At 39.9% G+C, this 12,952-nt stretch overlaps 1 protein-coding gene across 2 annotated transcripts in view; it reads left to right on the top strand.

The window, feature by feature from the left end:
• The window catches only part of TBC1D14 (TBC1 domain family member 14), a 118,885-nt gene that overhangs the window by 30,528 nt on the left and 75,405 nt on the right, over positions 1–12,952 (top strand). For both annotated transcript variants that reach the window (XR_012645328.1, XM_074992455.1), the window contains exon 3: positions 12,511–12,631. Coding sequence is in view for 1 of the 2 variants with exons in the window: in XM_074992455.1 (XP_074848556.1) it covers positions 12,511–12,631 (121 nt within the window). In the remaining variant the exon portion in view is untranslated. The remainder of the gene's footprint in view (positions 1–12,510; positions 12,632–12,952) is intronic.

Raw genomic sequence — 12,952 nt, 5'->3', positions numbered from 1 at the left:
TGGAATGGCAGTATAAACTATCCAACTAACAGTGGGAGCTGAGATTTTTTTTCTGTTGGGGATTCCCTGACCTTTTGAGAAGGTTGAAAGCAGCAGAAAAAGGTCTTTTGTATGTGGTGTACTTTAAAAAAACTGTGAAATTGAAAAACCTGGGTGAGAGTGCTGGTGGAATTAATTTAATTTTTATATTGAGACTCAATGACACTGGAAGACTTCCAAATAGCCATGAGAGGACACAAAACAGTATGCGTCTTGGTATTGCCAGTTGTATGAGGACTTTTTTCATTGTGCACAATAAAATAATTTGGCTGCTATGAAAACATTTTAAATGTATACTGAATGGTTCTTAAATGTCAATGTGGAACAAAACTCTCTTGATCAAACTGAGGTTATTTATAAGTCTGTTATTCCTGATAAATTACACTGTCCTGGAACATAGTGAAGAAGGTATCTAACTGTCTTTTACTGCTATTTCCTTCTGTCCTAATTTCAGCATAATTTATTGCTAACTCTAAATCAAACACTGCTTTCAGAAAGCACTAGCAGCTAAACGAGATGCTGTATTCAGCCCTCGTACAGTTTTTATGTGGTACACAAATGAAAGGTCTGTCATCTTAAAAGCTTTCTTCAGTGAGAACTTACATTCTTTCCAGATGGAAAACTTTTCCTCTCAAAATAGTTCTTCACTAACTAGACAAAATGTGCTTTTTGTACCACACTTAATTTTGCGGGAGACTGTGCAGAATGATTCATTTTAAGTGAGCAGTCATCTTTGTCCATGCTTTTAGAACTTTTTTATAACTTTCTGCTGCAGTTTAGTGTTTATATATTTCACATTTTAATAGGAATGCAAATTAAACCTATGATATTCTAATTCTTCTGTACTAACAATTCAATGGACATGATGCATCATGTCAGGTATTACAGTGTGAATCAGTCTGTACTGTAGCTGTGGCAGAGATTAGAGTAGATTGAGACAACAAGTGGCATATGAATTTTCTGGTGCCTCAGCCCTTCCCTAAAATGCAAGGTATCCAACTAATTTTTTGTGACTTAAAGCTGTTATGAAATTTGAGGTTAGAACACTTGATTTTTTTTGTTTAAACTAAACGTAGATATTCAGCTGCCCCCCACCACCACAGTAGGGTGGTGAAAGGCCATAAGATCACAATACAATTGGTTTTTGCTTAATCTGTAGTTCTTTATTAGCCATGACTGAGCCTTCACTGATTATCCTGTGGAATGAAGCGTTTAATGCACGAACTAGGCTCAGAAGTGAGGCTGCTTAATTTAGTTTTTTAAAAACCTCTGAGAGTTGCTTAGGTCAAGAAAGCATGTTTCCCTCTAACAATTAATGTTTGGGGATTTTTGTGCTCTGGTAAGTCGAACTTAATTCACAAACAAAAACTCTTTGATTTGTGCTGCAGAGGAACCTCTAATGGTTCCTTCCTCAGTGAAGTGTAGAGATCTGCCTGTGCTGGTAGAGTCTAACAGAGACTTTAGTATGACAACGGTGTAGTGTCAGATATAGTTCAAGTCACTGGATCTAGCAGTGGAAATGGGAGCAGACCACATTCCCTGATCTTGTTGGTTCCCTGGTCTCTGCAAGATTTGGGAACAATGCTAGAATAGTTGGATATTGTCCATATAGCGAGACAGAATAATATTTCAAGTGTTGGGAGCTAATGTTGGAAGCAAACCCCGTGATGCAGTAGTTTTTCTAGTGTAGGTGGCCTTAGAAATTAAACAATTGAAAGGCTGATGACTAGCCGGCTGTTCAAGATGAAAAATATTGCAACATTTTTGAGGATTTTCTTTTTCTCTTGCTGTGTCATTAGAACCTAAGTGTGGTTTAATCATGTCACACCCTTAGATAGACCAGGGCTTTAGACCCTTACAAGATCAGAGGTACAGAAAGTTTAGATGATTTTGTAACAGTAGTCACAAATTAGTTTGGACTGGTTTGTGATGACTTTGGAATATGATACTTTTTGGGGGACTGCTATTTTGTGTTCCAGTCTCCTGCCCTTCATGGCTGTGAAGCCCTGTCCATACAGGAACAGAGAACAAGCCAATGCCATGTTGTTGGCAGACATTCACAAACAAAAACACTGAGTGAAATTAACTGCCTCAGCTTAGTGCAATACATGTTCACTCTGAATCTTAATATTTTCAATGTTAGCATTTATTTTATTGCTGATTAAGTGAGCATTTGTCATATGAAGGATTGCACAACTGGAACGTGGACTCTTGTTTTGGAATTTCAGCATAGAACTTAAAATGGGAGGATTTAATTAAAATACTACTTTTTTAAATCTCCTGCCATTTCAGCCAAGACAAGATGAGCCCATGACACTTGGATTTATCTGAGGAACAGCTCTGGGTAGGCTTGAAAGTTTCTCTCTCTCTCCAACAGAAGTCCAATAAAAAGGCTTATCTCCACTCTTGTGAGATCAGTGCTGTGGCATGTGGGGGGGGGGGCATAAATTAGCAAGTCTAGTGGAAAACCTGTTAAATTGATTTCAGATCACTTTCCCATTGACTCTGGTACTCCATCCAAATGGGCAAAAGTAAGTTGGCAGGAGAGTTGTTTCTGTCAACTGCAGCATGATGTAGACATCACAAATTGGCTCCAGGTATGTTATTTTTGTAGCTGGAAATACATAACTTAGGTCCACCTAACTCCTTAGTGTACACCTGGCCAAAGATACTACCTTACCTATTTTGTGGCTGTGGCTGAAGGTAGTTGGAGGAGTGGGTGCACTGGTAGTAGGGGGCCAGCACAGTACCAGGATTTTTATGTGGAAGTAAGAGAAAAGAAATGAAGCAGTTGCTTAATTGAGGGTGCTGGATGTATTTAAGCTTTTTTCCAGCTGCTTTTCTGGTTAACCAGTTAAACATAGGTCCTTGACACAGAACAGGCAGAGAAAGATATAGCTGCTGCCCCAAAACCTTATAGTGGAAGTCATATAGACAGAATTTCAATTAACAAAGCAGTTTGTTTATTTGAGCATAAGCTAAACAATATTGTATGGTGTACAAAATAGTCTGATCAGGTACTGATCTATTTCCTTCCTGTCACCCTCTGTTAGCCAGTGGCCAGGTAATGTGCGGTGAGGTACTCCCCAGGGTCCTAAGCAACCCAGTTTTTTACTGTTAGAGCAGGCAGCTCCTAGCACTCTCACCCATGGCCAGGCTGTAGTAACCAAACGGTTAAAGTTCTTTTTGTTGTGCTGGCTGTGTTGCAGTAACAAAAGGGTTAAAAAAATGGTTAGGCTCAGAGCTTAACTAGTTACAAGTTTATTTAAGCTACAGTTATAAGCGTGCGGTTACAAAAGGCTATTGTTTACTACTTATATGCTAGCAAAGTACAGGTGTTAACAAGTTACGTTACAATCCAATACAAAGATATCTGTTACCATCTCACACAATGATATCTTGGCACAATGACATCTAGTTACAGAGCTCTAATTCTTTAGCTGTGCACAAAAAAAGTCAGAGACCTAGCATGGGTGTATCTTACCCTCTCTGTGTCTCTCGATACCAGCGTAGCCAAGCCGGATCGGTCACTCAATTCCGCGGAAAGAAGAATACGAGGTTGGGCGTCCCCAGTTGTGGACCTCGGGAGGCAATCACCTGACCCGACCAGCAGGAAGTTGGTTGAATGCACTCAAAGTTAGAGTTCTGCTGGACCCATCTTTTATACCCCTTTTGGGTTATGTATTCTCTTTCTTATCTATGGTGCCAGATCATACTGGTCTGTCTTTGTGACACCAGTTTGTTACAAGGGCATTTCTTACTTAGTTTGCACTTGTAAGACAAGAGATAAGCAATTTAGGAGTACAGGACATTCTTTTGTGCGGGCGGGGCATGTCCCCTTCTGGGTGATTGTGTGTGTGCATCATATTGATCAATGCCAGCTGGGGTGATTTCTGAGGGTCCCCGCCCCCTCATGTTGACAGTCTGGCCTGTTAGCCTTCTAGCTGTACTTTCTGCTTCTCAGGGTCACGATAAGCCAGCATATCTGGGCCTCAATGAGGGCATCAAAGACTGTGCTGTCAGCAGCTGTTTCCGTGCCCTGTGTGCTCCTCAGTGGGGGGGGCAACAAGCAAGCTGGCTTGTAAGGGGGAGACTTTGTCTGGCTACACCCTCCCACCCCAAACCAACCCCATCCCACCTTACAAAGTTAGGTTTTAGCTTGGGGAGGAGACTGCTGGTTTCTTGTCCAACTCACCATCTACATTTCTTCCCCTACCAAAAAAAAAAAATGTAAACCCTAAGTGCTGTATGAAAACTGTAGTGTTACAAGAGGTGCAGAGCTTTGTACAGTTAGTGTTGCAAACAATATATGTGCAGGTGGATAACTAACAAAATACTGATTGGTATAAAGGACAGGTCCCATTAACCCAGTAAGCAAAGTTCAAAAACCAAATCAACTATTTTCTCTGATTTATGAAACAAACTTTGTATCAATGTTTGCAGTTAACTGACATGGTGCTGAATATGATTTCTTTGCTGTGGTTAGTACGAAATCACGTTCAGCCTTTATCTATGACCTATGCTCACCCAGTACTGAAGGAGGGTTAAATTTCAAAGTGTAGACCACAGCTGGCTTGTTTCTCCAAAAATGTGATGATCATAACAATACAGAGTTCTTATACGCTATTATTCATCTTCAGACCTCAAAGTGCTTTACTAGGGAGTTCAGTAACATTGTCCTTGTTTATGGATGGGGAAGCTGAGACATGTGGAGGGAAGTGAGTCACCACAGCTAGCCAGCAAAGTCATGGAATAGAACCCAGATTTGATTCTTGGTCAAGTGCTGTGTGCACTGCCTCCACCCCCTTTCAGACCTCACTGTGACCATTGAAAAATACATTTTTTAACCTAAATTGTACATTTACTTGTGCAATACAAGCTACATGCATGTGTTACAGTGATAGGTTAATGAGAAGTGCCTGAGTAGAATTACTTCTTATACTTGAAGGATCTGATCAGAAGGAAGCAGTCCATATGTAACAAACTTTGTTACAAAAGATGGCTTAGTCTATGAAATTGAGTAGCAAATAACACAGGATAAATACGTAAAAACTACAACAGAAATAAACCATAAAAGAGACTTGTCCTTATTGTGATTTTTAAAGTCGCAAAATAACATTGAGGCTAGACGTACTCATTTTTATACCTTCAATTCTTTGTATAAGTACCTAGCAGAGAGCAGAACTTTATTTGTATATTTATTATTGTAGTTTATCTTCTCTTTGCTCTCAGGCTGAGAAGAGATTGTATCTTTAAATGTCATTGAGAGTTATTGGGCAGGCCTATCAAGTGCTAGTACCTCCAGGGCAGGGTGGGAGGGAGAAGAAAGAAAATCACATGACTGTAATCTTTGTGAAAAGGATCCCAGCCTTGTGGAAGCATTTCATTTCCAAAGGAGCAAATTTGAGCTTGGATGTACTTAAAACAGAATGTACTTCAACTCTGAGATGTATGCTCACCTCTAGGTTTCGTAGTATATTAAATTCTTACTCTTGGAAGACACCATAAAGGATTCTGTTCAGTGTCAGTCGTGGTTACTTTTGTAGTACAGTAGTGTCTCAACATTTGCGAGGGTTACATGTCAAGAACCCTTGCAAAAGTTGAATTTCACAAATTCTGCTCCTGCCTGGAACCTGGCTGCTGGCACTCCCTGGCCCTAGGGAAAGTGGCAGCCACTGGCGCTCCCTGCCCCCAGGGCCCCAGGGGAAGTGGCTGCTCACAACTGCTCAGGAATACTTGAATTTGCGAACCTATGGTGCGCGAATATTGAGACCCTTTTATACAATATATCTGCTCAGTAACAAACGGACAGACGTTACAAAGGTTGGAGTTCTTTGTTCATCATACAGTCTGTCTTCTTGCATGCTTTGTTTCCTACGTTGTGTTCTAGAATTCGTTCTAGCCTAATTTTACAAGTAATATTCTGTCTTCATCTTGAGACTATGCAAGACTTTCACAGCCTAGTACAACTTGATGTCAGGAGCACTTCACAATCTATAGCCTAAATTTTATTAGCTTAATTTTATATACTCCTGTATTGCTTGCTCACCTGTTCAAATTCTGCTCGTTCCACAGCATTTATACTCTTCAGATGTTTGTAGACCATGTCCCTAGTTTTCTCTGAATCGCACTGCATAGAGTCAGCTCATTTTGATCTTTCTGTATGTGTCATAAGCTCATTAATATCTAAGACTTTGTTTTGGAATTAGCTGAGGGAATGAAGATAGACTTTTTAAACCACAAACTAGCCCATGGCCTGGTCTAGATTTACATCTTGGGTGCCCTAGGCACAGGGGGCAGAGCCTTCCCCACTGCCCACGAGCTGCAGCTGACTTCATCTGCTTGGAGACCTCCAGATTGCCCCTACTGCCCACAGTAGCTCAGAGCTCCTAACTGCTTTGGGCAGCAGTGGTACCTCACCCCTTGTAATTTTTAGCTGCCCTTCCACCCAGCACCCATCTACACACACACCTCCCCACTGCCCGAGAACATGTACACCTCTCCTGTACAAGCCCCTCCAGAGACGCAGTCTCCCAAGCCCTGCCCCCAGCCCTGCTGAGAGGTGACTGTCTACCAGGCAGAGAGAGGAGTGCTTCATCAGGGTTGCATGGGGCTGTCTCCCTGCTGGCTGACCCTGCCCCTCTCTCTCACGCACACCTGGAACCAGGAGTTGAAAAAATTGAATTTTTAGGTGTGCCTAGATTGCTGGTACCCCTGTGCATGTGCCTATTGTGCCTGATGAGAAATCCAGCCCTGTCCATGGGTCCAAATAGAATAATGCCACAAAAGAAAATCTTGTCTCTACCAGAACTTTTGGCTGTGCTTATTTGTGCAGACTGTTTCCTATGGCAGCAGGCTAGGTTTACCATTCTGTTTTCATCACATCGTTCTTTGCTCCATTTTTTATATTTTCTGTGTCCATTTTTATTACATTTCCCCAACAGCAATCTTCTTAAAAATAGCGGTCTTTGTATATTCGCCATCTCTTTAACATGTGCTAAATGTTGTACGGAATTGTTCGTTGCTCCAAACCATTCGCAGACCCCTCCCATCAAAGTTGAATGTGTGGCTAATGTATGCTTCTAACCATCGCGATTGTTTCGTCTCACAAAGGCACCACAACATAGATTTTTGGACAGCAATTAATGTTATAAATGATTATTTATTTAAATTTAAACTTGATTGTAACTTTACAATTTATTTAAAATTTTCTGATTTTTAGTTATATATCTTTTTTTCCCATGGACCTCCTGCAATACTCTTTTGGGCCTCTGGTTGGGAGCCACTGTGTTAGTACAAAGAAGGGGGGGGAAAAAAACTTAGAGAAATCTTAGAACAGAATGGATTGGCCCCAAACCACTGTTGGCCCCATGGGATATTATAGGTCTCCTTACATCATTTCAGCCCAACCTTTCAAGCCAAAACTAGAGTTCTGCACTGTAAGGATTTGCTAGGGTATGCACACCTGATTGGAGAATGGAACAAACAGTCCCTTTTGAATATGCATAAAATATCACATTGCAGCCTCATTAACAACCTTCAAAAAATGGACATTTGGCATAAGATACCACCTAATAACCCCTGATGACCTTGGCCTCCACTTTGAAATAAACAGGATGGTTAATTTGGTGGGGTCATAATAACTTGGAATCACATACGATAAAAATGCCATCTACTAGATAAAGTAAAGTCTGGGAATGCAGGTGCACTCCCTCTTATCTATATCTGTATGGGAATATCCAGACAGCCACATCTACCTAGTTCAAGCTAGTGTCGTACAGAATATGATCCCTGTAGGCCTCTTGCATTACTGCTAAAACAGAGTAAAACAGTAAAAGGAGGAAATAGCAAATAATGTATATAATATAGGCTTAGGCTACAAGAATAACATAAATAAGATAACGTATCCTTATAAGCTACACCTCCCACCTTGTCCTACAGCCTGCAGTGGCTGTTGGTATCTCTGGATCAGGTAGAACTGATACTTTTCTTAATCATGTATAGGCAGCATGGTATATTTTGCACAAATAAATAAATAATCAAACTCTGTAAATTCATCTTCCTAGTTAGGAACCTTAATGATTCATACAGTAGTGCCTTTTTTTAACTCACCAGTATACTCAGATATTTTAATATGGTTCTTTAATTGGCTTGCAAATGTTTCCTAATTGTTTTTGCAACTCATATGGTGCTAGTGTGGGCACTAGTAGCTCAGTGTTGTTGAGAGAGATGTTTGTAAATAACAGTAGTGGCAAAGATGTTCAGACACCAGTAATCATCCACAGTGGTAGAGGGGATTGATCATTGAGTGATGATGGGAATAAACCTCCTTGATATGGTTACCAATGTTGCTGTTTTACTGTCAGATCAGTACAACTTGCTGCTGATGGTGAAAACTCCACAAGTTTGACAGATCTCTGATGAATTGATAGTCCTAATTTTGAATGAATGGGTGTGTAGGTAGAGTGTGGGGAATGGAGGAGGGTAAACTGGGGTTTAACACTTCTTCTCTTTGTACCACTTATTGGAAAATGTCTTTTTTGGCATCTTGAAAGTAATGGGGCAGTAGAAGGTGAGAGAATGGGCACTAGATTTCTCCCATTTCCTATCCAGCTTCCATAATCTCTCACCAAAGCATTCCTTTTTGCCTCATATTTCCATTATGGAAAAAAAATCCCACTTTTGTGTGTAGGAGGTATAGCTCCTTTACTTGCTTGCTTTGAACACCAGCTTCCTGTGACTAATAATGGTTTCCATGTTCCTTAATAAAGGATCTTGTCTTTTTCTTAGTCTGATTCTTGAAAAGGGCCTTCAAGTTAAGCATACTCTTGAGGGTACTGAGGCATGTAATCCATTCTTGTAAATAATTTTTTTGTGTTTTGAAACAAGTCCTCTTAAGCCAGGAAAAATAAGATCCAATAAAATACATAGCCGTACACATTGTGGTGACATTTAATCTTTCATTTGTGCATTCTTCCTCAATTAAATAGTTCTCCATAGGCTGTGGACATTGCTTCTGCTGGGTCTTAAAACCCAAACTCTCACGTCTTCATATTCTGACCATTCCTGTAGGCTCCCACAGCAGGCTGTTTCAGCCTATTGAGTCTTCCTCAGAGCAGGGAAGGGGGAAAATCTGGTAACTTAAAAGTTCCAGCTTCCCATACCTATCAGCATGACATTGAATCTGTGGAGGAGCCTTAAGTTGTAATGAAGCTGTTTAACACGCACAAGCCACCCCAGAGGTATATACGGTTTGTTTCTGAATTTACTGAATGAAAAAGTTGTGCATTACTGTAATATGTTTACAGGGCCTTAGTTTAAAATTTCCCTCAAATATTGCCTTAATTTGTTTCTGAAAATATGAAGTAACATCTCTTGAACCCTTGAATAGACTTTTATATGCACAATCTGAATTGTTCATCTTTGGCTTTAAATGCTTGGATCTTCAAACATATAATTCTTAAATATTTTTTTCAAAAGACCACCATTATCTAAAATACACATTTTAATGTAAATTACCATAGTACAAAAATTTGATTCTGAAGTCTTCCTGCCCTTTCTGTTCATCCCTATTGTAATCTGTTTCCCTTCATCCCTCTGCCCCTTGAAGAGAGCCTTTAGAGGGACACTTTGTAATTATCACACTAAATTTCTCTGGCTGGTTAATTTAAAATGTCCTTGCTTTAAGTATGTAGTAATCTGGAATGATTTACTTTATGGAGGCTTAAAAGTACATTTAAAATATAAAATCAGCTTAGAAATACTGATTTTAAGAAAATGTAGAACAGGTAAGAGCTGCACCATGTATGCTATAATATTTAATGTTGTATTTACCAGGATAGCTGACTTGCCCTTACTACATAGTTTTTACAAATACATCTCTGATAAACTTCAGGGTATATTTAAAAAAAAACCCTGTGACTGACATTTTTTTCCCCAAATTTTGCACATTTAATTAGGTACCTTCTGTATGTCCAGTCCTCACAGTCTGGCATGCAGTGGAAAACATGCTCCATTTCCTTTAGAAAGGAATATTTAGAAGAGAGGGATTTGTTTCCAGATGTTACTTGCTCCATTTGGATTCAGGGATTTGGCTGGAGTGGGGTGGGGAGACAGAAGAGGGAGGAAGTCAGGGGTTGTGGGGGAGAGGGAATTCACGGCCTGGGCCAGAGAGAGTGTGAAGTTTACATCGAGGGTCACAGGCTGGGGGTCTCACCTCAGAAGAGGAAGGGTTAGGGAATGCAGTTCTGGAATATGTGGTTCAGTGTTGCCTATAATGGATGAGAGAAAACACCACAAAACTCAGACTGGCTGTATAGATGCGGGCACTTTGCAATAAGCTCTGCACTTCGAAATTCCCTTATTCACAAAACAAATTGGGAATAAGAGAATTTAGAAGTGTGGTGCTTGAGAGAAACAAGGCAATTGGATTCTTTACTAGTTTTTGATGGCCAGTTAATATAAAACATGGTAATGCAAGTGACTGAGAATTATTTCCTTAGGTGTAAACATGTACTGGCCTAAATTGTACAACATTTGATAAGGGATCACTTTGTCATGTAATAGGACATTTTATGAACAAAGGTTTATTTGAAATATTTAGCAGGCATCAGAATTGGAATTTTTCATAGCTGTTGTTGGCTTCTTCAAGTAGAGCTTTTTGTTCTGTTTCTTGAAGCAGGCCAAATAAGGAACAATATCATATGTGACGTAATGTAGAAGTTTACATAATTGCAATAGTACTTGTCCTATGAGACAAAGTTCTTGGTGATGTTGACCTGATTACTAGTCAGAAATTGAAGAGAAGGGGTGCCTTTAACATTGCAATGCTTTACAAGGTGTTCCATTGCACCTGCTGCAGGCAAAAGGAGCGAACGAACAGTAGGGAAGAGTGAACATGTTTTTCCTTAAATGTAAATTTTAAAATCCTTGTTTTGTAACACTTAGATGCAAGATGCAGTGGATCTTTTCTGTATGGACTTTTGTTTCAAGGCATCTGGAATAATTGGCTCTGTTCTGTGCCCTTTCAGCATGAACTGTTCATTAGATTTCCTTTAAGGGCTTGTCTATACTTACCAGAAGATCAACGCGCTGCAGTTGATCATTTGCCAAGCTGGTGAAGACGCAGCAAAATTGACCTCTTTGGGCTCGGCTGTTGACCCTGGTACTCCTCTTTATCAAGTGGAGGAAGGGACATTGACGCGTGACTAAAGAGGCTTGTACTACACTAAGGAAGGCTGATGACCACTGGTATCTTCTCTAAACTAACGCTAGTTATCACAATGTGACCTCAACTACTAGTAGCAACAGTGGGAAAATTTTAACAAATACTCGTAGATAACACCAAAGGAGGGAACTTTGTTTGTATTTAGTACTGTGGTTGCCACTGAGTGGAGTATAGTTAACTAGCCACATTATTGTAATATATATTTATTATTCAAGCCAGCCAGCCAAATAGCCACATGTGGCTAGTGTGTTGGACATTATGGATATAGTAAGTATTGATCATGACACTTTCATGTCAAATGTCTAATGTAAACAGTACAGTTTCCCTAGACTATCCCATACTTACTGCTGTCAGTGCAGTCCCAGCGGTGCTTGATGTACCGCTAGCTGCAGATGTTTTGTGTAAACTTAGTGTAAGCAGGGTTAGATGACATGGTACTTAAAACCCTGTCACCCTTCTCTGAGATTTGTGTATACTAGTGTTCCTGGTGTCCCTAGGTCCTTGGAAGCTGCAACAGTGGGAAATTTTAGAGAAAAATGATGTAGTGCAGACCAGCGAATACATTATTTTGACAATAATGGAATATATTTTTAGTAACTTCATTAGAAGAGCATTTCTAGTAGATAAGACATAAAGGCCGTGTCTACAGGTTAATGAGGTGCTGACATGCAACTTCAGCACCTCGTTAGCATAACTGCAGCCAGTCACGCTTCTAAAGTGCTGCTTTCAAAACTCAGACTGGCTGTATAGATGCGGGCACTTTGCAATAAGCTCTGCACTTCGAAATTCCCTTATTCACAAAACAAATTGGGAATAAGAGAATTTAGAAGTGTGGTGTTTATTTCAAAGCATCTGCGTCTATACAGCCAGTCTGCTTTTTGAAATCAGCACTTTTGAAGCGTGACTGGCCGCAGTTATGCTAAGGAGGTGCTGAATATACATGTCAGCACCTCATTGGCCTGTTCCAAAGTGCCTCATTAACATCCCCCTTCTGAAAGGGAGGGGCATGTGTAGACACAGCCAAAGTAGAGGTGACTTTCAGTTCTTAGCTTGTTTGCGGTTCTACACAAAGAAGGGGATCCCTTCCCTGAAACCACTTAAACTCTAAAGGTACAAGTGGTGTTACACATGACAATGTAGTATACACAGATTGAATAAACAAAATGTGGAAATTAACTGTTTTTGTGGTTAATGTTAAATTCCTTTTAAATGTTATAACCTTTTTTTCTTTCTTTCTTTCTTAGGAATTTGTTTTCTAGAAAGCAAAACGCAAGACTGGAGAAACAAAATGATTTGGGCTGGAAATTATTTGGAAAAGTGCCTGTAAGAGAGAATTTACAGAGAGAGACAAAGAGAATGCAGAAGGTATTTGCTTATCTGTTATTTTGGGGGATTCTTTTGCTTTAGGATTACTGTTGCATATTCAGGCTGCTTAAGTTGTATGATTTATGTCCATGTCTCTGATGCATATTTAGCTTTTCAAACAAAATTATAAATCACTTTTGGGGGGTGCAGTTTGAGGGAGTTGATGACAGCCAACCCTACTCCCACAATGTTCTTATTTTGAATTATATTTTTTTAAATCCAGTTAGCTAGTCTGGGAGTGCCTTTTAAAAATAATTTTAGCACTTTGTCCAACTACATTTTAACATATTTATTAGAATGCTGTAGGTTTGAACACTCAGG

Source organism: Carettochelys insculpta, chromosome 4, assembly GCF_033958435.1.
Source record: "Carettochelys insculpta isolate YL-2023 chromosome 4, ASM3395843v1, whole genome shotgun sequence".
In the NCBI taxonomy this organism is placed as follows: domain Eukaryota; kingdom Metazoa; phylum Chordata; order Testudines; family Carettochelyidae; genus Carettochelys; species Carettochelys insculpta.
This window is presented reverse-complemented; position numbering and strand designations above follow the sequence as displayed.